Source organism: Nelusetta ayraudi, unplaced genomic scaffold, assembly GCF_046127955.1.
Source record: "Nelusetta ayraudi isolate G7.1 ecotype Tasmania unplaced genomic scaffold, CSIRO-AGI_Nayr_v1 ptg000027l, whole genome shotgun sequence".
In the NCBI taxonomy this organism is placed as follows: Eukaryota; Metazoa; Chordata; class Actinopteri; order Tetraodontiformes; family Monacanthidae; genus Nelusetta; species Nelusetta ayraudi.
Window position 1 is genome coordinate 5485113 of NW_027466077.1, and position 27223 is coordinate 5512335.

General features: G+C 50.7%; 1 protein-coding gene across 2 annotated transcripts; it reads right to left on the reverse strand.

The window, feature by feature from the left end:
* Window positions 1–824: 824 nt before the first annotated feature.
* znf800b (zinc finger protein 800b) lies at window positions 825–23359 on the reverse strand. Of its 2 annotated transcripts, none has more exons than XM_076030266.1 (12): window positions 22932–23359; window positions 13623–13739; window positions 10297–10756; window positions 9801–9896; window positions 8566–8709; window positions 6753–6933; window positions 6468–6666; window positions 5777–5939; window positions 4572–4969; window positions 2736–4001; window positions 1992–2101; window positions 825–1354 (listed from the first exon to the last, which is right to left on the reverse strand). In XM_076030266.1, the coding sequence occupies exons 2-11, from the start codon at window positions 13677–13679 to the stop codon at window positions 2009–2011; spliced, it is 3057 nt and encodes a 1018-aa protein (XP_075886381.1). In that variant the 5' UTR covers window positions 13680–13739; window positions 22932–23359; the 3' UTR covers window positions 825–1354; window positions 1992–2008. The 2 variants fall into 2 exon arrangements, with proteins under 2 accessions (XP_075886381.1, XP_075886379.1); XM_076030264.1 differs by having other exon boundaries at window positions 5744–5939.
* Between the last annotated feature and the right edge of the window lie 3864 nt (window positions 23360–27223).

Consider the following 27223-nt stretch of genomic DNA (forward strand, 5'->3'; position numbering starts at 1 on the left):
CTGCGTCGCTCGCGCTGTTCGCCACGATTGCAGAGGCACTAAACGATTCTTGTTGCGCCGCGTTATAGTCGCATTTGTCTTCCGTTCTGCTTGTTTGCAAAATAGGGAAGCGGCTGATTCGTCACACCGACCCCTCCCCTCCCCCGCCTGCCGCTGACCCCTCCCCTCCCCTGTCGCCGTCTCGCTGGGACAAACGCAGGGCGGTCAAAGCAGAAGGACACAGCACACGGCAGGTTTTCACACGTTGCAAACTGGTCAAGGTAAAAAGAAATAATAATAATGGATGTATATATTAAGACACATTTTTCTTTTAAAAAGAGACGCACACGCACGAGTGAGAGAAGAATAGGGACAAAAGGGAAAAGGTTTTTCTGCTTTGACCCCTCCGCTCGCGACTGTGCGTACTGGAGCGGCGACTGGAGCCGAGCTGCTCCGTCACCTTCTCCACCCGCCCCATCAGTGAACAGTCACAGGAATGGGGCTGTGAAAAGGAAACAAAAGCGACACCGTGGGGAAAAAAGGCCGGAGGGGGAATTACAGCGACTCGGAGTTACTTGGATGGGAAAATGTACCAAACTGAGAGGTCAGGTCTATTGTTTGTTTTCAGCATCTGATGCCATGGTGTGACTGGAGATATTCTAATTCATGTGACGCTTGAATACGCTTTCCCGGAGGTCCCCCCCCCCCCCCCCCCCACACACTCTCACAGCCCAACTGCCGCTTAAAAAAGAAAAACTCAAACTAAAATATTCCTTCAAGTCTTGTTTCTATGGAAGCCACCATCCAGTTCCCATTCCTTCATTTACACACACACACACACACACACACACACACACACACACACACACACACACACACACACACACACACACACACACACACACACACACACACACACACACACACACACTGGGGGGCGTTTCCTTAAAGGCCGTTTGCACAAGGCAAAGCAGTACAGGTGATCTGCATGTGCATCTATATTTACACACTCATGCAGGTTAAACACAGACACACACACGCACGCACGCACACACACACAGTCGAGGCGTCGCGAGCAGCAGCAGCAGCAGCGGCAGCAGCAGCGGCAGCTCCGGGGTGAAAAAAAATTGTCCCCCCCCCCAAAAAAACGTCAGTTTCAGAATTATATTTGGTTCTTAAGCAAACGTGTGGAAATCCCTCGTCTGTCTCTCCTCTACTGCGCTGCTTCCGTCCTCTCCGTCCATCCGTCCGTCCGTCCGTCCGTCAATCTCTCAGCCCCGCCCCCCTGAAGTGCAGGGCTTTTTTCCCCGATTCGCGTCGTCGCAGCCTCGCAGCCTCGTTTGCCTCATTGTCAGCGAGTGGGCGGGGGGGCACACTGTGAGTGAAGAAGAAGTGAAGAGAGTGAGACAGATGAGAAAGAAAAAAAAGAGAGAGGAGTGAGAGGGTGGAAGAGGCGAGACAAAAGCCTTGGGCTGAGCGGGAGGACGTGGGTGGTGGGGGGCGGGGGGGGGGGGGGGGGGAGAAGGGAGAAGGGTGGAGGCAACAGGTGGTGGACGTGGCGAGCGGTCAATTAGGGCCTGCAGAAGGAGCGTCGACTCTCCGCCTCGCACCAGGCGACGCTTGTTGCACACACACACACACACACACACACACACACACACACACACACACACACACACACACACACACACACACACACACATATGCACGCACGCACGCACACACACACTTCTCTCAAGTGCACACTTGTAGAGCGGCAGCGGCGGCACCGTCTGAATGCACAGCGGCAGCAGGAGGGAGAGGTGGAGGCAGAGGCGGGTGGGGGGGGGGGTGGAGGACGAGGAGGGGGTGGGGGGGGAGTAAAACAACTTGAATAACTGCAGAAGAAAAATGAGAAGAAAAGCGGCGGAGGGGCGGGGTCCTCGAGTTGGATGATTCTGGTGTGTGTGTGTGTGTGTGTGTGTGCGTGCGTGCGTGTGCGTGCGCGTGCGCGTGCGCGTGCGTGCTCTTACAGCGTGGTGCGTGCGTTTCACCAGGCCAGCGACTTGGAGCGGGTGCTGACTCCTTTCCTCTTGTTGGGTGGCGTGTTGCGGTGACTCCGCTTGTGCGACTCCAGGTAGAGCTGAGCAGGAGGCGGCAGACAGGGAGAGAAGATTCTCAGCAGAACATCAACCAACACTGATGCAGCAGTTTACTGCAATAATCCCATTGGCAATTTCATTGACTGGCATCCTGCACCTGCAGTAGAGCAGCAGCCTTGCATGACTTATTGTTAACACTCCATTATAGGGGTGCACCCATACCACCACAGACAGACAGACACAGATAGACAGGCAGACAGACAGACAGACAGACAGACAGGCAGGCAGGCAGGCAGGCAGATAGATAGATAGATAGATAGATAGATAGATAGACAGACAGGTAGACAGACAGACAGACAGACAGGCAGGCAGGCAGGCAGGCAGGCAGGCAGACAGATAGATAGATAGATAGATAGATAGATAGATAGATAGATAGATAGATAGATAGATAGATAGATAGACAGACAGACAGAAAAATTGGCTGCTCAAAGTGGCTGTGAAAAACCACAGAAGAAGAACACACAGTTCCTGAGTTGCAGCAGAGAGATTCTGCAGCCAATCACTTTCACTTTGACGGAACATAGAAACAGCGCCTCCTGGTGGGCGACACCGTCTCGCGTCACGTGAAAAAACCCGCAGAACGTGAAAGCGTGTTGTTGTGTCATTGGCTGATACCTTCTTGGCGAAGGCCCGCCCGCACTGGTCGCAGGCGTGCAGCGAGAAGTTCTTGGTCACTCTGACTTCGGTGGAGGCGGAGCCCGTGCTGCCGCTGTCCGCGTCGTGCCGCCGGGTGTTGGGCGTGGCTGCCGAGGAGGAGGAGGACGAGGAGGAGGAGTTGCGCTGGTGCATGTGCTTCTCGCTGCGTCGTGTCAGCGGCGGGCTGGTGGCGCGCCGCTGGTGGCTCTGGTGTCTCTCCTGCTTGCGGGTGACGGGCGGCGTGGCGGCGGCGGCGGCAGGCGTCGACGAGGCCTCCTGGTGCTTCCGGGTGGCGGGCGGCGGCGGCGGCGGAGGAGGAGGAGGAGGCTGCGTCGTGGTGGAGGACGAGGAGGAAGAGGAGGAGGGGGCGGGGCCAGAGGAGCAGTCCTGCTGCTTGCGGGTGACGGGCGGGGACGGCGAGGACGAGGAGGTGGAGGAAGAGGAGGCCTGGCGCCCGTTCACTTCCTCCTTGCCGCCGCCGCCGCCGGTCCGCTTGTTGCCACCGGTGGCGCTGTTGAGCACCACCTCGGCCAGCCGCTTGACGGCGCGGCTCTCCAGCTTGGGCATGATCTTGGCCAGGTAGGACGACGACTTCTTGTGCACCACCGTCACGTGGCGCAGCACGTCGCGCTTGCGCCGCGACTCGTAGCGGCAGAGCGGGCAGCGGTAGAACTTGATGAAGATGTCGTTGCCGTCCGTGTGCAGCTCGATGTGCTTGGTGAGGTTCTGCCGCGAGCTGAACTGCCGCTTGCACAGCTTGCAGAAGAGCTGCGTGAAGTCGAAGCCCACCGAGAGCTTGGTCATCTTGGGGTTGGCGGCGGCGGCGGCGGCGGCGGCGGCGCCTGCAGTGGCACGCGAAGACGAAGACGTCTTGGGGCTGGACGGAGGCTCCTCCTCCTTCACCTTGTGAGAGCTGCCGGTGGCGGCGGCGGTGGCGGCGGCGGGGGGGGCACTTTTGTTGGTGGCGGAGCTGCTGCCGCTGGGCGAGGGGGCGGGGCTGCTGTCCATCTCCTCCTCTCCCTCCTCCTCCTCTTCCTCCTCCTCCTCCTTGTCATCCGAGCTCTCGGCGGCTTCCTCCTTCACCCGGACGTTATTGCTCGGACCCGAGCTCGTGGTGTTGCCGCCGCCGCCGCCGCCGCCGCTGTTGGAGGCTGCAGGGGCGGACGGGCTCGGCGCCGCCGTCGTCCTGTTGCTCTTCACGCTGTAGACTTTGTGGACGATGCGCATGTGCCTCTTTAACATGAGCTGCAATGTCAGGAGATGCGGGGAAAAAGAAGAAGAGAAAGAAAAGACGGTTATTGTTACGCAAGGAGACCAGGTGCGGATGCAACTCTGACATCTCACAATGGACAGGTAGGTAGGTAGATAGATAGGTAGATAGATAGATAGATAGATAGATAGATAGATAGATAGATAAAACCACAGAAGAAGAATGCACGCCCGAGTTGTAAACGGCAGCCGCAGAGAGATTTTACAGCCAATCACGGCAGTTGCACAGGAGGGACTTTGACTTTGTAGGATCCTAAAAACAGCACCTCCTGGTGGACAACGTCGTCTTGCGTCAGTCTGATTGGTCTGTTTTCACGTGAAAAACCTGCATGACGTGAATGTGTGTTGTTTTCTTATGTGCTTTTTTTCCTAATAATGCTATACGCTTTTTTCTTTTATTCTCTAATTTATTCATATTTTTTTTTATTTATAGAACTTGAATCTGCAGGAGCGCATCCAATTTTATTGCACTTGAACAATGACAACTAATTCCGATGGCCCCCCCCACCAACCCGCCCACCCCTGAGATAAGACCCGCCCGCTGACCTGGGAGCTGTAATTCCTCTTGCAGAGCGTGCAGCGGCACGCGGCCGTGCTGGCCGGCGCCGGCGCCGCGCTCTGGGGCTGCGTCTGGGTTTTGGTCTGGTTCTGAGCCAGTGGCGTTTTGGAGGTCGCCGGCGTGGATTTGGCGGCGTGGCTGCGGGTGGGCGAGGCGTTGCTGCTGCTGCCGGCACCGCCGTTGCTGCTGCTGTGGTTCTTCTTGGGAGGCGTGGCCTCCAGGAAGAGCTGGCCGGGCCGAGAGGCGGTGCCGGGCGACATGTTGTCCCGGCGGAGGCCCCGGTGGACCTCGTCAAAGTGGCGGCGGACGTTGGCTTTAGTGGCGAAGGTTTTGAGGCACACGGGGCAGAACTTCCCGGTCGGGCTGCTGAGGGTCTTCGGACGACCTCCAACAGGGGGGGGGGAGGGAGAGACAGACAGGAAAGTGAATCTGTGAGTCCTCAGCGGGACTGCGCACTTTGCTGAACGATACACACGAGTCGACCAATCAAAAGTTTGGACACACCTTCTCGTGCAATTTCTTTCATTTACCTTTCCAACTTTCTGCGCTGCAGATACATACTGAAGACATCAAATACATCAGCAAGACATATGGAATCATGCAGCAAAGGGGAACACGTTAAATAAACTGAAATATTCTTATTTTGAAGAATTTCAATATAAAACGTGTTTGAGTTACTTTACACTTGTATTGATTCCTACATAATTCCACGTGTGTTCACACGCAGTTTGATGCCTCCAGTGAGAAACTGCAATGGCAAGAGTCGTGAGAGTGAAAGAAAAGACATTCGATTCATAGGTTGTGTCCAAACCTTTGACTGGCGGTGTATCATCCCAGAAATTATATGAACGATCGTCCACAAATATGACAATACAGTTGAATAATAATGACACAGTATAGCATTTGACTTTGAAACCAACTCCAGTTGCATGCTTATGTTGCTTAATATCTCGTCTTGGAAATAAAGACACTGGCCGCTCTTTGGTAGCGAGACAGAGACAAACAGGCATGCAAATAGAAATTATCGAGGCTGGCAAAATAATCACGTTCCTTAAGATATACTGTAACAATTTATTGATGCAGGCCTAACTGCAAAGAGCCAAGAACATGAGGGGGGGGGGGGGGGGGTAATCAATGATCAGAGGAAATACTGGAATACCTGAATATTTCTCTTTTCTGCCGAGATGTTTACCTTTGACCATGGAGAGCAGGCTGGTGGGCACCGTGCGCGTTTCAGTGAACTTGCGCAGCTCCTCCAGTTTGGTCTGGTGCATCTTGCGGCAGTGGCGGCGGATGCTGCGGCGCGAGTTGAAGTCCTGGCCGCAGAGGCAGCAGGAGATGGTCACGTCATCCACCTGGATGGCAGGATGGGGAGAATCTTTCATATTTTAATACCAATGTTCTTTAGAAATTTAAAAAAATATTGAAAGGTTTGGACACATCCTATGAATTAAATGTCTTTTCTTTCATTCTCAGGACTATTGACAATGCAGTGTCTCACTATAGGCGTACTTAGAGTTATTTAAGGTGTTTTTCTTCGCTGCATAATTACATGTATCTTGCTATGATGTCTTCGGTATCTATCTGCAGTGTAGAAAGTTGTAATGATTCTCTCCGGGTTCTCCGGCTTCCTCCCACAGTCCAAAAACATGCATGTGAGGTCAATTGAACACTCCATATTGTCCGTAGGTGTGCATGTGAGTGTGAATGGTTGTGTCTCTCTCTGTGGCCCTGCGATGAACTGGCGACTTGTCCAGGGTGTCACCCTGCCTTCGCCCTAAGACAGCTGGGAGAGGCTCCAGCAGACCCCCGTGACCCTGAGCTCGGGAATAAGCGGGAATAGAAGATGAATGAATGACTGAATGAAAAAAAAGGAAACCCACCCCACTGGTGGAGCCCTCGTCTTCGTGCGCCGCCTGCTCGTCTTTTGGCTCCTCCTCCGCCTCCCACCTCTTCCCCGCCTGATTGGCTGCCGGGCTGCTGTGGCCCTCCGGACCGCTGCCGCCTCCCGGCTGACTCGGCTGGTTGTTGTCGGCGCTCTCGACCGCCTCGCCCTCCCACGCCACCGGACTCTCCCTGGCACTGTGGAGCGGGTTCGGGAGACGGTCAGCTGACCTAAAAAAAAAAAACTCCTCCCAACAAGCGTGCGGGTGTTTCTTGAGGCGCACCTGGGCGTGTGAGACGGATATCTGGCCAGCTCCTCCTCCGTGGCGATGTACTGGAACACGGCCTTGTTGGTGGTCTGGATGGGCTCCAGTCGGACCACGTAGTCCGAGCGGTCCGACCTGGGGTAGATGGCGTCCAGCAGGTCCTTCACGGCGACGCTCTGCCTGTCGTCGCCCGGCGGACCTGGCGGAGCAAAAAACCAGTTTAGGAACAAAAACACTGAAGTCCTGGGACGTCACAGTGGCCGTGGATGAGAGGACGGAGCCGAAGACAAACACAGCCAAAGAAATGTCGCCCCCTACTGGTATGTTACTTGCTGCAGAGAGATGAGGAACCAAGAGCTGCGCGATGGAACTGATGGTAAATAATTGATGAGTGAAATTATTGTTAGCATTGAGCAGATGATTCAAAGGCACTTAATGTGACGTTATATTTGCTCTGCACAGTCGGGCTTGGCAGATTTTTGGCATTTGGCTGAACAAGTTCACAGGCCACAGTTTGTCATTCGTCATTGCCTGACTGCTCAGATTGCAAACACAAAGCTTTGTCAATATCTGCCAATAGTATAAAGTATTGAATTAGTATGACATTATTAAGTGTTATAAAGCATTTCTAAGCGTCTTGTGCACAAAACGTCATCATTGCACCTGGTCAAAAGTGATGCAATTGAATGGGAACAGTTGTGTATGAGTTGCTGTCATGTGATTGGCCGATTGTTTAACAGGCAGTTGGACATTGCACCGAATAAAGTGGCCAGAGAGTGAATTTCTCTTGCGCACACGTCATTATCAAGACGATGCACACAATTAGACGTTACTCTGAAGTCGTGGCAAAGGGACGCAATCACTTCCTGCACACAGAGCGGAGACCCAATGTGGCGGAAAATTATTTCACCTTGAACTTGTTTGCATAAATGCCATATAAATTTAAAAAAGGGGGGTCTGAGCTGAAGAAGACCACTCTGCATTTTTGCCGATATGAGAGTAAAACCTGATTCAAGTCAATGCGTCCAGTTTGTGCGTTTAAAACCAGACCTTCTAGCCTTCTAGCCTGTGTGTGCGCACCCCTGCAAAACCATAATTATTTGACCCAGGAGTCAACGGATGTGTGAATGCATTTTCTCTCAGATGAGCCTTTTTTTTTTTTATATATATATATATAAAGCGTTCTACTGTGAGCGATTTAAAGAATAAACAGGGAAGAACGCTGGGAGGGGGAAAACTGCATCATCGACACTGATGAACTGCAGCTTCCACTGGCCCTGCAAGTCAAGTGAAGGCCTCCTTTTCATTCAGCCAAGCGCTCGTTAATTCCCTGCCCTTCTCGATAGTGAGTTAAACACAAACCAATTTGTCAAAAGAGCAACGCCGTGCATTTAATGCGCTCTTGATCGGGAGGAATTCACCCGCGCGGCTTCATTGCGGTCGTTTCTCTCTTCCATTTCTTTTATGAAAGAGAGAGGCGACGTCGTTGGGCTTTGAGCGCCACCAACGAGAGGACGGCGGAAAACCACGAACGCCAAGAGATCTGCACAGATCAAAATAAAAAATACATAATTGCTCGGCTCGAATGAGAGACAGGAGCCGCTCCCTTGCGCGGAAGCGGCGACTGGTGGGTTTCACTCATCCGTGGTGCAGGTTTGAGCGTAAAACGTGTTGGCGAGATGAGAGGGGAAGTAATGAGGAGGAGAGACAGATGGTGCGAAGCTGCAGCAAGGAGCACTCCTGGAATTTATGCAACACCTCTTTTCTCTTGCACGTATACATCCAGGTGGTGGTGGGGGGAGGGGAGGGTCCTAGTGAATCATGCGCTCACCGTCGGGCTCGGGCAGCTGCGACAGGCAGTAGTACTCCTTGTGCGTGATGAGGTTGGGCAGCCCTCGGAAGAGGCTGCGGCACAGCTTACACTCGAAGATGGTGTCCACCTCCCTGAGCAGCATGTGCTTCAGCTGGCTGGTGCCTGCCAGGAAGGGAAAAGAGAGGGAGGAGAGGAGTGAGAGAGCGAGAGAGAGAGAGAGAGAGAGAGAGAGAGAGAGTGAGAGTGAGCGCCGTGCCAGGTGCCAGAGCTGCAAAAGTATTTTTCCTCTGGCTGCCGAGCGACGTCAAAAAAATAAATAAATAAAATAAAAAATAAAACGAGTCATCGGCAGCCAAGCGCAATTTAAACATGTCGCGGCCGGACCCTTTATGTTGCTACTCATTAGCTTTAGCGCGGCGACGCGTTTTCACACAATAAAACGCGCAGCCAAATCCATTTTTTTAAAAAAAAAAAACATTACGTTGTGATTGTTCCAGATATTTGAAGCCAAATGTAGAATAAAATGGAGGAAAAAAAATTGACACCATTGTGAAATGTTCGCAGGAAAATCATTTTTCTGACACAAACTGAAAGCATGTTCGATCATAAAAGAAGCCGTCGGAAAAAACAAACTTTGCGCCGCCTGTCTACCTTTCTGCATAGAGGGCGAAAGGAGAAAAAAAAACCCGCAGCATCTGGCGACATGACAGGAATGACTCATGTGATGTTCCAGCTGAATTGGTTGACGTTGGTTCTGACTCACGGCTTCGCTCCGAGCGGCGCTGCGTCCGTCACTCGGGCGAGTGAGACTCGACGCTGTGGTGACGTCGGTGCCTGCCCACCTCTCACCCCCACCTCTCACCCGCCCGCCTTTTATTTAACGTCGCGATGGAATCTGCTGATTTTGACCACGTCTTTGCATGGCAGGTTCGACGTCAAAGGAACCGCTGCAGAGCTGCCGTTTCCAAATTAAGAGTCAACATGCTGAACGGTCAAACCTAATATATATATATATCATATATATAATTATCTGACTGTGAATGTGACCCGACTGCGATGTAACGCGCTGCAATCCGAAGATGCCGCCGAGCAAATCTTTGTTGTATTCTGGCCAATGACCAAGTTTCTTAATCTTGATCTTGATATATTATTTCTCTTTTAGGTTGAATGAATCGTGAGGGGCAATCAAAGTGTGAAACCACAGTTTAAAAAAAAAAAAAATGCTCAGTGATGAGCAGACAAGAGACACGCACCTGAGCGGAAGCACTCGATGATCTGCTGAATGCCGGACTTGGAGGTCTGCAGCGGCTGCTGGAGCAGCGGAGGGTCTCCGGGCTCCACGCAGCCCCCTGGAGGGCCAGAGAGGAAGCGCAGGTCAGTGCAATTCGAAATGAAAGCGGCTTCATCTTCTATCGCTGCCTTAAAAAATGTGATGAGACGGAGCCTGGACTGCGTGCGTGTGTGTGTGTGTGTTTTATTAAATGTGTGACAGAGTGACTCTGTGTGTGTGTGTGTGTGTGTGTGTGTGTGTGTGTGTGCGCGCTCTGCTCCTCCCCCTCGCCCACTTAATAATCCCAATGGGGGCAGGTCAGCTGCTGCTGCAGGTCAGCGACCTGCCGACCCCGTGCCAGCCCCTCCCCTCCGGGCGGCAGTCAAAGAGCAACCAATCAGCAGCCGCGGTTGAGGAGGGAAAAGAGGCGCTGAGAGTGTTAGAAGGTGGCCGAGGCATCAGAGAGAGTTTCCCCCCACCGGTGTTCTGTCCGTGGTTGCCGGTGCAGCTCTCCTCGGTCTGGCAGCTCTGGTCTCTGGTGTGGCTCAGACTCTCGGGCACCAGCGGAGGGATGGGCTTCCACAGGGGCTTGTTCTGCGACTGGGGGCTCCTGTCGTGCTGCGGAGAGTCGTCCTGGTCCCCGCAGGGCGGCGGAGGTGGTGACCCCTTGGCGGAGGCGGGGCTCTGAGCCGGGGTGGAGGGAGCTGGAGGAGCGACATTGTCTTCGTCCTCCTGCTGCTGCTGCTGCTGCTCCTGCTGCTGCTGCTGCTGCTGCTGCTGCTGCTGCTGCTGCTGCTGCTGCTGCTGCTGCTTCTGCTTCTGCTGCTGCTTCTGCTGCTGCTGCTGCTGGGGGTCCTGCTCGGGGTCCTGCTGGGGGTTCTGCTGGGGTTTCTGCTGGGGTTTCTGCTGCGGCCGTTCTTCCTCCGCCTGGTCACCACTCTGGAGAGATAAAAAAAAAAAAATGGGGGTGTCAGTGAAAGCTCCCGTTGCTTGTCCACAGGAGGGCGCCAAAGTCAAGGAATGTCTTAACTGACAGGCGCAGGAAAGTCAAACATGCATCTTCTTCATCACAGAACTTTACATCAACACCTTATTAATTTACATCAATAAGACGAAAACATCGGTGTCAATCCTGTCAGTAGGCAGTCCCAATAAATTCCGAAAATGTCGACCTCTGTTCTCTCAGTTCGCGCTGAAATGCACCCTTTGTGATGTCACAAGAGGCCACGGACACCTGTTGCAGCAGCCTTGTCTTCAATCACCTAATAAAAGGTAAAAGATGCAGCAAAGCATCAGTTTGAGGAGGAAGAACGCAGTAAACAGAGGGCTAAATATGTGTTATGTTATGTGTTCTGCAGATCTACAGAGCTTCTGATGATTAATTCATCGACCAGGCTCCAGCACTGTAGTCCGGGGTGTGTAAAATTTCTGAAGTAAAGATGAGCACACAAAGGGACCTTCACATTTAAAAAAAAAAAAAAAAAAGCTGCTACAATAAACTCATTTGGGACATTTTACCTAAAATTAAGGCCAGCTGATGACTGAATCCCGGAAACTCTGCAGTCCAAATCAATCGAAACCCGTGGACACAACAGCAGGGCAGGTGTGTGTGTGCGCGCGTGTGTGTGTGTGTGTGTGTGCGTCCCGCCGATCTTTTCTCTTCCCTCCCACCAGCTGATTTATCCTCATTTTCTCACTGTCTGCCTGCGCTGGCCCCGCCCTCTCAGCCTCGCTCCTCCTGCCCCCGCTGCCCTTGAAGAGGGACAAATGAGTCTCACAACATCAGGAACAGTACAGCCAGCCCCCCGCCCCCTCCCGGACAAGTGGACCACTTGGCCACCGTGTCACAGACACGCACGCACACACAAAGGGGAAAAAGCAGCCACTGTGGAACCCTGAAGTGCCGAACCTGTTCTAAAAGCCCTGTGAAAGACGTAAAGCGGCGAGGCAGCACGAGGCTACATTAAAAGTCGAGACAGAAGGCGAATTTGTGAATTTAAAGCTCAGACGTCAGCAGACCGTTCCTGCGGTGAGAGGAACCCGACGAGAGGTGAAGCATCTGTTCAAAACCCGCTGGGCTGAAACCGAGTCGTCTGCTGGTTTCATGGCAGCGGCAAGCAAAAAACACAACATGTGCACTATGGTGCCAAAATCTGCCGACTTTGTCGTCAATACATTCCGCATGAAATGATTTTGTCCAGAGACTGAACACTGGTACACTGCCTGGCACAGCAAATAAAAGGTACCGATGTACTGGAAAATAAAAATGACACAGCAAAGATTCCACATAGGATTTAAAGAAGGATTGTGAAGGAAAAGGAAACAAATCTGGAAATATGTTTCCAAAAAAAGTTAGTTCCCGCGTTTTAACCGCGTCACGGTTACTTCTGACAACAGGAGACCCGGTGAGATGGGGAAACAACGAACTGAGAAGACCCAAAAACAAACACTTTTTAGTATCTATCAGCCAGAACAGAACCAGCGTCGCCCCGTTGTCTTTCCATCTTGTCTGGCTCCCTTGCCAACCCGACTGCTTCGGTCTCGCTCAAGGAGCTTCAACTGGCGAAAGCGACAGCTGCTGAAAACAGAGACCTCATCCACTGGGAGGACAACACTGGGATGTGTTGGTGGTCAACAGCAGTGGAATGTCACAACTTAAGAGGAAGGAAAAAAAAAAAGAAAGTTTGCCGTAGAAACTTTTGGTTTCTGGTCGGCATCCTGCCCTACGCTGCCGTCTTCTTCTGGCCATTTCACAACCCAGTCTGCTCCAGACACTCGTGTCTTTCTTTGACCCTCTCCCCCTATCATTAAACACCACCACTCCAAAAAAAAACAAAAAAAAAACGAATTATAAAAATGTAGAGCGCCCGCTGACAAGTTGCTGTTGGCCAGTAAACAGACGTGGCCACTAGAGGGAGCCCAGGGCAGCCGGAGTGAAAACAGAACTCCGCTCGAGAGAAGAAATCCAGTCGCAGCCGGGATGAGAACCCGGTAGCTTTCAGCTCGTCGACATAAAAGACACTCTTGACTTTTTCACAGGATCGTCTGTGAAGCGTCCTATTGAGATGAACGGGCGACGGCCGTCTCTGCGGTGCTCGTTAGCGGATTGGATGTTTCCATTTATCACCGCGCTCTCTCTCTCTCCTCACATTGCCCACAGCGTTGCTCTTGAGCTACAGCAGCAGCAGCAGCAGCAGCAGCATCTGAATATAATTACCTCACACAAAACACAATTAAATAACAGACAGACGTTCGCATAAATCAGGGGGTTCGTTTTTATAACGCAGAAATAAGTCGGCTTCTGATTTTTGTCAAAAACTTCCTGGCTTCCTTTTCCGAGGCGCGATGAGAATCAATTTGCGTCTCACTTTGCGCGCCCGCCGAGATGAAGGCGCTTTAATAATTTCCCCGCCCTGTCGCACAGCGTGGAGTTTGATCAACCAGTGTGACGGCAGCAGAGGTGGGGTTGGGGGGGGGGGGGGAATGAAGGAAAATGGGTTCAAAGACACACACAAAAAAAGCAGTGGACAGTGACATCAGACTTTGGGGAGGAGTCAGTGGTAAATGATATCATGCAAGTGGAGAATGCACGAGGTCAACCAAGCACATTTCTGTCTCGATAACTTGCCACGTTAGGCGTTGTAGGTCTCAGTCACGTGACGTCGAAAGGCAACCCCTCACTGTGAACCCAACCCCTCACTGTGAACCTTTTTTTTGTTTTTTTTTTTCATTCATTCATCATTGGATCTCGTGGATCAGAGGACGACCAGCCGTTGCAACACGACTGCGGTGAGACGGCGGCTACCTGTGGGCGGTGACTGTGAGCGCTCCGCCTCCCGGCGGACTTATGGGCCTTCACCATGTTGCCAGGGGGCGGCAGACAGCGAGCGCCACGTGTCCACGAGCGGCACGCGCCTGGAACCTGCAATGACAACAAGACCCAGGGTGAGAAAACATGCATGTCAGTGCTTCTTGAGAAGCAAAAAAAAAAAAAAAGAAAAAAGAAAAGCTGTGACTGCGACTCTCTGCAATGACGACCTTTAAGAAGAAAAAAAAACCCGAAAACCCAATTCCTTTATATTGATTTTTCAGTGTGCTAGTTAATTATGCTAATACCCCTCCAGATCTCCAAAGCTGCCCTTTGTGACATCCAAGAGCGTGAATTAAGGAAATTGTCGTTGACTTTGTTTTGTAGATATCCAGAACTTTTTTCTTTTTTTTTTTTTAATCTCAACTTTAAACAGTGACTTTGAACTAGTTCCGATGGACTTTCCCAGCCCACAAGAAAATATCACTGCACCTGTAACGAACAGTGCAGTTGATAAAAAGAGAGAGAGAGAGAGAGAGAGAGAGAGAGAGAGAGAGAGAGAGAGAGAGAGAAACTGCAGGGAGCAAACTGAATCTGATAAAAAAAAAAAAAAAAAAAGTGAAATAAATGTTTTAATTCAGATTAATGGCTCCTCTTCGTGCTAATTTGGCCGCTTGTTCCGTTGTTGCCGGGTCAATGAGCGCTGCCTGCGCCAACACTCCTGCCAGTGTTGCAGACCTACAGGCTGTCACAGGGCGCTCTCTGTTTTGTTTTTGGTTTTTTCCTACTATGGATGTGGAGAGAAGCACGTGCCGCTCGGCGCTCTGGTATGACGTCGGCATTACGGGACGGACGTGCACCACTTGGAGGAAAGCGATTTGCAATTTTATGCAAACACCTACGGCAGCGGTCAACACACGCAGCGTGCGGACGTGAAGAGCTCCGAGGAGTGAGCCCGCGCACAGAACACCAGTCCGTTCCGACCGCTGCTTGGAACAGCGGTGTAATCCCTCCCTGCACCGGGGACCGCGGATGGAAATTAGCCGAAAGGCTAAAACTGCAGAGCATCTTCACTCTTGAGCCTGACATGGTCTCTGACAAATAAGCACATTTAAAAATACAGACGTATTTTAAATCCGCCTGCCTGGAAGCAAATGTGGCAGACGGAGCGGGAGTGTTTGCTGCCCTTTTTTTTTTTTTTTTAGCAAATGCAAATTTTGGAAAAACTTGCCGTGCTGTAAGTATTTAATAAAAACTCAAGGCCTCCCGCCTCATTGGCCACAAAGAGGCAAACTGCTTCGTCTCTACTTCCAGTCCAGGAATAAGTGTGACCCTTGCCGAGGCTGATCCTTCTAAAAAAAAAAAAGAAGAAAAAAAAGTCTTGTTTAAAACACGTTTGACTGAGCCAGAACTTTGAAGGTGGTGGGTGAGTCTCAGACACTAATCGCTACAACGTTCCTGGAAGTTATCGGCGAAAGGAGGAAGATGTTTGAGGTGCTTCTCCAAAAACATCTCAGGGAGACGGACGGACGGACAAAAAAAAAAAAAAGAAGACATCAAAGCATGCAGCTGGCGTTGGCATTAAAGCTTTTTCTCGCAGGCACCATTCCAGGCGGCGTTCTGATACAATATGTCCGCAGGTGGCGCTGCCAGAAAACTCAAATGTTTTATCCTGAGTAAAAACATTTTTTTTAAAAGTGCATCCGTCTCATTAAGAAAGCCCCGACGAGCTCTCCCACGCACCCTAAAGTTGCACGCGACACCAGTCAGGTGTGGCGGAAACGTCAGACCGTCAAATTCATATAGTTACACCTGTATTTCGACTTCCACCCATGCACCAGCAGAGGGAGACAATGCTGAGCAAGACGCTACAGATGGCACAAACTTCAGTTTAAAAGTTTGAAATTTGGCGGTAGGCGATGTTCAGCAGCGAAGGCGAGGCAGCGCAAGGTGCTTTTCACCTGAAGGTTACTGGGGAGAGCTTTGCCTTCGGGGCAAAGAGGGAATGAAAAGGAGCTCGATCCAAAAATATTCAGCCATAATTAGTTATTAAAATCAAAAGCGGCTCTTGGAACCGACTGGTGGGCAACAGTGTCAACACGGAGGCGCCCGTGTTGCACGTCGAGACAAAGGTCGCGTCGCTCTTATTGGCTTTGTAATTGGGAAATGAATGAATTTTTGCAAGGTAGCAGCTGTGCAAATCATGTTATCACGCAGGGGCCCGCAAGCGTGATTGGGACGAGCGCTGAAGCATTTTTCACCGGCGCAGAATCAACAGAGGGAGGTGACAGCGTCAGGGGGGGGGGACGGACGGACGGACGGACGGACGGACGGACATCTGCTTCCCTCGGCGTGGCGTCAAAAAGTCAAAGCAGTTACAGAAGACCATTCAGAATAACAGCAATTTTTTAAAAGTGCAACTCCTACAGGTGGCATCAACTCTGGGGACGTTCTCGCAGCGCAAATCATTGAGACCGAGGACCAGAGTGACAGATAATGACGATAAAATATGCTCATCCTAATTAATTTAACAAAAAAACTGACCCCTTAAGCTGTGAACAAGTTGAAGAGGTAAGCTGAGACATGATTAGAAAAGAAAAAAAAAAGCCTTCTGGTCAATAGCAGAGATGCTAGATTACACAGCCTGGTGCAACTGATAATGGAAATCAACTGGTGCTTGGCTAAAAGAAAGTTAGTACTCATTGAAAAATATAAGTGGGGGGGGGGGGGGTGATTTGGAAAGTTAACAGCTTGCAACAATCTTGCTACACTGAGCAGTGTCTTAGTGTTGGGTTGAGTTTGTGTTGATAACTGAAGTTTATTTTCAAAACTTGCAGAACAAATCTTGCTCTGTGACGAGCAGCACTTCCGCGCTTGTACTTCAAAGCAGTCTTTTTATTGCGCAGTTCACACACTTGGACAGGGTTAGCATTGTCCTAAATCATGTAGCGCCGTTTTGCACTTACCAGACTAAACTTTTTTCCCTCTTTGCTTCCTTTTTCCCTTTTTTTCGTTCTTCCACTACATCTTCTATGCACTGGTACGAATTCTCAATTTATCTAATTCAAACTACACAACAATGAAATGTGCTAGTATCACTTTAGCTGACTTGTAAAAACAAAACCCTAATGTTAGCTAGTGCGCTAACGCTATCTCTGTCATGTCATTAATTAGGCGTTGGTTGGCAAAGAAAACACACACAAAAAAAAAAACCAAGCACACACCAACCATCACAGTCAGATTAAAATGTGCTCGCACTATGCTAGCTGGCTAGCAGTTGTTAGCTGCCATGCTAACGCCTTTGTGCCTCCTCTGCCATGCCTTCCAGAGTGGAGTTCTGTGAACAGTCCATCATTTCAGCAACTTCATCGCCATTCTGCATTTTTTGGTCTGCCTGTTCGCACTGAAATTATTAACTTGTGATCTGGAACGTACGCCTAAACCCCCCCCCCCCAAAAAAAACAGGCGCTCTGTCACCCTCTCGTACTACTTTCAAGCCCACATTCCGAATTTGAGCGGCCCGTCAAACACCGAGTTTCATTGCGTTCTGGGAATTCCGGCTCTTGATTCGAGAGCGCCGGGCAAGTTCGCCAAATCCCAGCAGAAGACCCACCGGCAGCGTAATTACTCTGCTGAGCAGTGTTTCATAAAGAGCTGCCAAGCGGCAGTCTGCCGGCACGGACGGGAGCCTCGTGGACCTCAGCGGGAACGGCCGTCCGGGGCAAAACAAGGCGGCGGCGGGGTCGCACCACTCACTTTATTCACGAGAAAAAACAAAGAAATTGAACCGAGGGCCCGCTGACGGCTTTGTCGTTACTGTGGCAGCCGACGGATTTGGTTGACACACGAGTTAAGTTTTTTTTTTTTTTTTTTACTTGTGGTAGCGAAAGAGAAGCGTCGGGCCTCGACTCAAAATGTGCTCCGACGACGTTTGATCCACAACTTGATGTTTCTAATGGAAACGCACAGGAAATTTAAAGACAAATCCTATTGCTTCGCTAAAGTAAAGGCTTTTTTTTTTTTTAATCCAATTAGCTGGAATGTTTATGGTCGTTGTTTCATCATTACTCAGCCGAAAGTAAAAGCCCTGACGAGAACATTTAAGCCTCATCCGGGATGTTGTGTTTTTCAGAGTTGTATTTTTTAAAAAATACAACTCTGGCGACTTGTCCAGGATGTCACCCTGCCTTCGCCCTAAGACAGCTGGGATAGGCTCCAGCAGACCCCCGTGACCCTGAATAGGAATAAGCGGATAAAGAAGATGAATGAATGAATGAATGAATGAAAAAAATACAACTAAGTACAACAGCTCTACAGCAATAACAGAATGTGTTCAAGAAGGATGAGACACAGTCGGACACAAAAAGTAAGTACTGCAGCAAACTGGATTGATAAAAAACTTGCTACTGCTGCTATAATAAACAGTGAGGCCAAATAACCCTTAAAAAAATGAATTACTGTTACGAGAGAACTCTTAAATTTAGTGTCGTGACTCGTTCTATCACTTGCCCTTCACAAACACACAACATGCGAGAACATACTGCATGTGTTGATTTCATTCATGTAAAAAAAAAAAAAAAAAGACTGAACAAAACCTAACAGTGTAACACAGGTTTGGACAGTTTGATGAGTTGAAAATGAACACACTTTTCTGATCCTCATGCGGAGGCGACCGGCCGTGTGATCCCACATCGCTGCGGGAAGTCGGTCTGACCTGACCTGGGAACGAGAGGGATCAACCAACGGCGCGAGCCGACCTTCCCCGGTTTCAAATCGCACCGGGTCGCGTCAAAAGATCGGAAAACCCCGCTTCATCTACCGGCGTCGCAGTGATGATCCACCTGACACACACAGGCCACGCTGAGTCGGAGGTTTTCAGGGCCAGGCTCGGGAGAGCGACCCACCGAGCTCGCGAGACGCACTTTCAGTGCCCGCAAGTTCGACCTACCGGAAGGCTGAAGTGTTGCTGTGGGCGGAGCTAAGACGGGCCTTTTTGTTTTCTTGAAATCAGATACAGGCACATGTGTTAATTATTACTAAGTACAACGACGCAAAGACACCACTCGGTTTTCTTTCCCCATCTACATGCAACACACAATGATTTCGGCCTTTGAGTGGCTCCCGCTTAAAAACAGACAGTGCTGAATGTGCAGGTGGCGATAGAAGGTGAGCTCACTTGAACACAGCGAGGGCGACGCAGCCCAGACCGCCGCCGCTGCCGCCGCCGCTCCAAATAAAAATAGCACCACTCGGAATTTGTAACAGGCAGGTGTGGATTCTCCGCAATCTTTAAAAACCAACAAATGAGCTGAAATAATTAAAGGACCGCAGGACCTCCCCAGAATTGACCGCAGTTGGACCGGCTGTGGGGGGCGGGGGGGCACCCCGACGCTCTTCAGCCCTGTTTTCCTTGCCGACAGCTCGAGAGGTGTGACGCTGAACGCAGCACCCCGTCATTTAAGGGACTGAGTCACGCTGTGACATCACTCGGCCGCTGCTGGCAATAACTACACCTGCGGGGTGGGAAAAAAAAAAAGCAATCTTGTTTTTTGTTTTTTTTTTGGCTTTGCTCAGGTGGGAGGGGCTAGCTTAAAACATTTTTTTTTTTTGAACTTCAAATCCAACGATGGATTTCTTTGGGAATGCAATAGATAAGTAGTAAAGAAACTTCAGACTCCACCGTCACTTTCAAGTCCTTGCAACTCGCTGTGTTATCACTGCCCCGCGACCCAGTTACCACCTCATACTTCTCCTCAAGGTTAACTGCGCGCCTCAGATTCAGACTTGTTTCAGGTTAGCACTTTAGCCAGCCAGCCAACCCCCAAAAAAAACAAAAACAAAAACAGAACCACCACCAAAACAAAAACAAAAAAAAATCTGATCAATTATATTGACTCAAAGAAACTGGTTAGATTTCTACTTTCAGACCGGCCGCGGTCACGGTGACTGAAAAATAAAGATACCTGTCAAAAGCTACCGACACACTTTAGGATTTTAGGGCTGAAATCTCAGCACGGCCTCAACAGTCAGCTGTCGAAGGACACTGAAAGCAGCCCTGCGGTGCCCTGTGTGACATCACTATAGGGACCACTTTCCAGAACTTTCTAGAACTGTGAAGCCGAAGGGAAATGAAGAAAAATTAGCGGCAAACCAAATTTTTTGGACGACGTGGGGATGTTTAAAAAAAATCCTGCAACGCTTAAAAAACACAGCAGCCACAGTGACCTTTGAACGGATCTTTAAATTGACATCAAGCCAGGAGACACTTTGTTTGCTCTTCAAAGTTCAGAAATATATATATATATATATATATATTTTTAAAAAAGACAAAAAAAGCAGAAGAGCTGCATGAGTGGACACAAATAACTAATACTGTTGCATCATTGTCACGTGATGAACAGAAAGTTACAGTGGTCGCATCACAAACATGGGGGGGGGGGGGGGTCCATCAGCAAACTTTTGCTCCGCTTGGCCGCACATGACTGCCTGATGCGTCGGCGGGATGCGGCTCAAGACACGCATCTTCCCTGATCAACGGCCCATGTTGTCGTGATTATTACCTGGGACTTCTCGGTTTTCATTTGCAGGATTTGTTCTCAAGTCTGAGTCTCATGGAGAACTTCTGTTGGGGCGGGTGGGGGCTCTGCGGGGTGCGACCACGACGCAGTGGGCAATAAAAAAAAGAGCAATAACGACAACAAAAAAAAATAACCTGTTCCTGGATTGCGCTAGGAAAAAAAAAAAAAGAGAGAAACACAATCGACCCGCTCGTCTCCACTGCAAGAACGCGTGGACGTCTCAAAACGAGGAGCGGCCGCAGCGAGGGTCCAACAACTCTGCGGCAGGACACGTTTGGCAAGCGTGATCCAGCGGCGCCGACGCCGGATCACACACACACACACTTGGAGGCTCCACGTGTATCAGCGAGCGCCATGAGGATTGATTGATTGACTGATTGATTGATTAATTACTTTTTATTGTCATTATTCCTACTGAAATTTGTCTTGAGACACCCGTTTCTTAAACTTAGATGAAATCCCCACAAAGGGCCACAAAATTACAACATATGAAACAAAACCAGAACTCAAACATGAGACAAAGTATAACATCAGACATACAATGTGTCATACAAAGTGAAACATCAAAGTGGCTGTGGTGCCTCCAAGTCCCTACACTAACAATCACTACTGAACATTTTAATAGAGTTCCTCACCTAACTTTGGGTGCTCTATAGCTACACTCTATATTTCCTGTCGGATGGCAGTAACTGGTACTCCTCGAGACAGAATGAGGAGGAGTAGGCTGGCCAACCCCTGGCCTGCCTGCCTGCCTGCCTGCCTGCACAACCAGGAGCTACGCGTCGCGAGGCGAACGGAGCGCGGCATGAAGCAACAAACATTAGTGCGCGATCTTCCGCCTTGATGGAGGGACGAGGCGCACGGCGCGGCGGCGATATCGTGGCCGCGTCCATTGGCTCTCTTTCGGCTTGCGGGTGGTGGTGGTGGTGGTGGGGCAGCGTCACGCACGCACGTTCACTCACGGTCTCCATTTGCAACTCCATCGCCGCCGCCCCCCCTTCCCTATCTCCCCCTCATGGGCGTGCGAGGCCGCCGGGCCGTGACGCCAAACCGGCACCGGGCGATTCGCAAAATGACACATCTTCCTCGATCGCAACGCAACACAACCCACATGACGACGGGAGGGGGGGGGGGGTGTTGGGCACCATGCAACGTGATGGTGGCGGCTTGACGGCTAAATACGCGGCGGCGGTGGACGAGCCGCTCGCTCCGCTGAGGGGGAATTGCGGTTGCGTAACTCGGCAAACTTAATTTAAAAAAGAAAAAAAAAATGTGCACCGAGCGAGCCGAGATCGACCGGGCCACCGTCCCCACTGCCCCACCCCTCCCCACCCCCCCTAGCCTCAACACACACACACACGCACTACTTCACCGACGGCCTGCGAGAGAACGAACCCAACGAAACCAAAGGAGGAACCAAAAAAAAAAAAAAAGAGAAAAGGCTTACGGTGTTCCAGCGCGAGGACGCATGCACGGTAGCAGCTCGAGACGGGCGGAGAACGGCAGCATCCGCGTGCCATAAAGGGCCCCCCTCCGCGTGAAAGCAACTCTGGCCCCCACTCCCCTCACCCCCTCCCCACCTCGATTAAATCCAAGAGTCCCCAACTATTTACCGAAGGTTGGCCGACCGACGCACGCACACGCGCGGCGGCGGCGGCGAAATGGTGGCGGTTAGAGCAGCTGTGCCCTCCCTGCGCAAAGGCAGCAGCAGCGCCGCCACCATTGCGCAGAGCCGGACTTCCCCCCCGCACTTGGTGTGCGAAGAGAACCTCCGCGATCCGTGCGAAACACTTTTATTTCTCCCCCTATTTCGATGGATTCCGGTGTTGTTGCGGTTCGCCTCCCGATTCCGAGCGAGCCTCGGCCCCCTCCGCCACCCAGCCACCCCACCCCCGGGCCAGGACGCGGAGCCAGGGCGCAGGGGGTGATAGTCGCCATTCCCCGTGGCACGATTCGCATCGCCACCATTATCATCCCGGAGAAAAAAAAAACCCCCTCTTGCGCGGCCACAACTGGCGCTCTTTGGACCCGAAAACCGCCACTATCCCAGGGCTCCCGCACAAAGCGGCTCGGTTCGATCAAAGGAGGGGAGGGTGCGGGGGGGTGAGCCGAGGAAAATGCACCTTTCACGCCGTGAAAAGGACCCCCCCTCCTCCTCCTCCTCCTCCTCCCCGGCTCGCAAGCATGGCAGCGGTGCGGCGTAAAGACGAGCTAACCCGAGTTAAAACACACACAAAGCCGAAGCGCAGCATCCCCGCGGACGCGCCTGTCGCCTCCCCCGGCGGTAACGGTGCCCGGGCAGCCCGCAAAGAAAACAATAAACCCTCGCCGCGTTTCGCGGACGGCCGTGCCACCTTTCTTTCGCAGCCAGAGAAACCGCTTGGCGCACAGCACCGGTGACCCCCTTCCCATCTTTGCGCGTCCTTCCGCGGGGCGAGATCGCGTCCGAGACGCCCCACGGCGGGGTAAAAACACGCCGGGGGAGGCGGACGGCCTCGTCCGGGAAGTGAAGGCGGCTTGCGGAGGCTGCCGGGAAGCCCCTCGGAGAGTCTTTCCCTGTGTCTCGCTGCCGCGGCCGGGCAAGAAACAAGAGGGCGATGACGCCATTTTCTGCAAAAAAAAAACAACCTCGCGAAGGGGAGGCCGCCTCGGCCGCGCGGCGCCCGCCGAAACGCGTCGGTGGATTACCACACAAAAAACACACAACACAACAACACAAAGTCCTTACCCTCGGCGATCGCTGCCTCGATCCGCGGCGCTGGGGGTGTTTTTCCGGCTCGGTCGCGACTGAACCGGGCGGAGGATCGTCCTAGTTCGCCTCGCAGCGTCCCCGGCTCACTCCGACACAAGTTCCTCCGCGAGCCGTTCGCTGCCTTTTGTGCACCGGCCGAAGCGGCACTCGGCGAGCACAGCCTCTGCGCAAAGGTGCACCCTCCGGCTCCGATTCCAGCCGATCGCGTCGACGCTGAGGGCCGACGGAGAGCCGAGGAGGAGGACCGTCGTCCGGCCGACCGGGGGGAAGTGGAAGGTGCGGGCGGATTTCCGCGCCAGGCCACGTTTGTGGCGCTGCCGTCTCGGCCAAAACGCGCAAAAAAATACACGAGTCCCTCTCGAGAGGACACGCGCAAGCACACAGCACACAGCACACACGCACAGGCGCGCGGTGAGGGCAGCACGCACGACGCATGCTTGGAAAGTCGGCGTGTGCGTGCACACGTTCCAAACGCAGCACTTCTTCGATGGACGAAGGATAAAGCAGACTTTTCAACAACAAAAAAAAGAGAGAAAGAAAGAAAGAAAAGAGAGCAATTTATGCGCAAGCCAAGACGACGCGGGTGCACCTTTTCCTACCAGAGCGGTAACAACGAGTAGCCCCGCTGAACCTGACTCTTTATTATTATTATTATTTTTTTAAACTAAAGAAACAAATAAACGGAACGTTAAATTTGGTTGAATAAATGACCCCAGAGGCTTTAATTTCCCTCGTTCAAGACAGTCATGAGACACACACCCCGTGACTCCAGGCTGCTTCTTGGAAATCCATCTTCCCCGTTTGGACACATTTAGCCCCAAATGTGATTCAACACTGTTCAGCATCACTCCTCCGCACAGTTTGTGTGCAAAATCAATTTGGAGGGAGCGTGTGCAAATGGGCCACGATAGTTTGTCCAATTTTATCACCACAAGTCAAATTTTTCTGACAACTTTTGGATGAATTGCCACCTCAGAAGCAGCACAGAGCTCCTTGGACTAATAATTGAGTTTTTGCACGGTGGAAAAAAACAATCCGAGTACCATAGGAGGCTTTTTCAAACAGGGGAACAACATTGTTGCACAGGTAAAAGTTTAAAACCAGCGGATTTTTTTTAACCAGAAAAGGTCAGAGGTTACGGGACGACAAATATTATCCAAGCTGGCGAAGGAAATGTAGCGACAGCAGTGGCATCTCCAGTCAGAAACATCAGAATAACAAGATTTAATGTCACTTGTCGAAACTTTGAACTTAGAACTAAAGGAACCATATGACGTGTGACGAGTTCTCTCATTTTTACATGTCTAACTTGAAGAGAATACATAATAATAATAATAATAATTTCTGGTTTATATACCAATTAAGTTCATTTTGGTCTTCTCATATACTGTACATACTAGTAACAGGGTTCATATATATAGACCAAATTAAAGAGTTCTGACCGTTTTCAGAATGTTGAACTATGATGTCCATCTACTCCAGGAAGCTGAAAAAAATGAATGAAATGCACGATCCAGCGCCTGCGTCCATAAAGAATAACACCACCACCAACAACAACAACGTGGTTTAGGGTCTAATTAGCACCAGCTGACTCAAATATTTTGGCTTCAAAGGGTAAAAGGATGTTAGCGAGGGGAGTGAATGGATGATGAAGCTACTGGATGTCTGTCCATCTATTGATCCGCACGAGTACAAATGACTGAGAAAGTTTCGTATGAACCAGAAAAAGTGAGTCAACTTCTCACCATTAAAGTATTCTCAGCATTTTTCTCCGTGGACAAACTAAAATCAATCATTTCCAAAAGGTGATATAGGTTCTTTATAAACTACAACAGCTTTTATGGTATAGGCTCTCATTGTGTTGAATGTGGAGTAGCCAACATGATAGTTATACATGAGTGTTTATGTGTGCTAAATTAAATACTATATTATAAGTCTGCACTTCTACTACTTCTTGTGTTTGAAACAATGTGCTAATTTATTTGCTGCCGGAGCCGCTGAACAAAATGCCAAATGAACTGACAATGAAAGTCAATGAAAGACCCAATTAGAGTGAGAGTGGATGGAGGAGCAAGTTTGGCTTGTTTGTTTTTTTTTTCCTTTTCTTCAAAAGAACAAAACAGATATTTCATTTCGCCACGACGTGAGATTCTCCTGACAAGAAAAAAAATCTGAACGCGGGCCGGCAAAGCTTGCCAAGCGTTCCGAGTCAAACAAGTGAAAACACTTAAAAGAGCATAAAGGGCGGCGGTGGTGTTTTGGGGGAATCTGAGAAGTCTTGGAGGACTTCTAATCCCTGCCAGCTCCTTCCTTTGGGGTCATGAGAGCGCTCAACAAAAGGTGCCCACCACTATCGCCTGTACACAATTAACCAAAGCACCAGCATTATTCAATTATCATAAGAATGCTGTTTGCAATAGGGGTGAAGTGAGTGGGGGGCTAAGGGGTGGGGTGGGGGGGGGGCCCTGGGCATTCACGGCCACCGCCGAATGAAGCCGGGGAGCTTTTATCTTCTCAATTACATGCAGGCCGCATTTAGCGCACCACCTAGTGACACGTTTGGACACTTTTTTTGTCGGGAGCAATAATTAATTTGCACAGTTAATTTCAAAAGAGGCTGTTTATTAGGCGAAGCAGTGGGGTGGAGGCTTGTTTGTAGGGTCAGGTGAATGTGTAAAAAAAATTTTGGTGGGGGGTTCGGGGGGGCGCTGTCTTGGGACACCACAGCGGAAATCAAGGATCGAATGCATTCGCATAACCTGCGAAAAAATCTACGTAAAATTTTGAAAAACTAAAACGCGTCTCCCGTCACTTCCCACAAATGAGAAAAGTCCGTCCTTTATTTCTTCTGCTCCACCTAACTTTTTTTTGAGGGGGAAGCGAGCGCTGAGACACAGTTCTGGAGACTGTCCCTTTGTGATGTCACAGAGGGCACAGACCCCCACGACATGTGCGCTCCGCTGCCTTGTTTTCTGCACCCTTGCCCAGCGTGAGGAAGCCAAAAGCTACACTTTAACAGGAAGTGAACAACTTTGTCCCAACATACTTTGGTATTTTCAGAAAAGCAGATCATTCTTTTATTTAAAATTTTTATTTCACCCGTGTGCAACCACAGGTTTGAGGTCGCTAGAAAAGCTTTGGGGGAGTGCAGGGGGGGGGTGCGGGGGGGGTGGCACCACCCACCCCCCTTTCATGTGAAACCTGTGACCCCAACATCTGCGGATAACCAGCAGCCTAAATCGAGACCTTTCTAGAAGGACCTTACTGACAGATGTGTTTAGATCCATGTACACAAATTGGAAGCATTTAAAAAAAAATGAAAAAAAAATATACTCTGAACAAGGCCCAAGTTCTGTGTGCGTGTTTGTGTGTGTCTGTGTGCGTGTTGGTCTTGGGATGAATAACCGTGTGAAGCCGTGACACCAACACCTGCGACGTAAAATAAAGATGTGAAACGGGGGCCTGTCATGGGACCTTTTAAATACCTGCTGGATGGCAGCGCGGAGCAAAGGGAAGTGCCGCAAGGGGAGTGACCACCAGGTGTCGACGTTGTCGGGGGAGTGTGTCAACGCAGAAACTGTGATGCCCCCCCCCCCAAAAAAAGAGGGTGTGTGTGGGGGGGGCAGCAAAAGGGTCATAGGAAGGCAGCTGGTAGAAAATGCCTGCCGGATGATACGCTCAAATGAATCTAATTGGCTGGAGCGATTTGTCTGGAGAGCGGTAATAGATGGCGGGATGGGAAAATGTAACTACAGCCGCTGCTTCATTACCAGCTAATATGTTTTCCTCTCTGGGAAAAAAAAAAGGAGGCTCTAAACTGCCTCGCTTTACGGTAAACGAACGCGACGCGTGCGGCCCGCCGAGGCCAAGTGGCCATCATGACAAAATAAAGCAGCAGCTCCCTTTGTGGGAGACATAACCAGTAAGATCTTATAAACTCGCATCAAGGCAGCCATTTCTTTATTTATATTTTTCAGTGGGTGGATCACAAGCGAGTGCTTCGCACTTTCATTGGTGTTCCAGGATTTTAGCCCCTCCCACTCCTTCCATCGTGACTTGGTTGGTCAGAGGCCGCCCCCTGTAGCCCCCAATCTTTATTCCATGGGTAACAGAATTTACCGGGAAAAAAATAATAAATAAATAATAATAATGATATATATATATATTTTTTAAAAGGTGCCGCATTGGTTCAGAAAGAAAAAAAGACCGTGCCAAAACACTGAGCTCTGCTCTGTGATGTCACAAAGGGCAGATATTAGATATTCAGC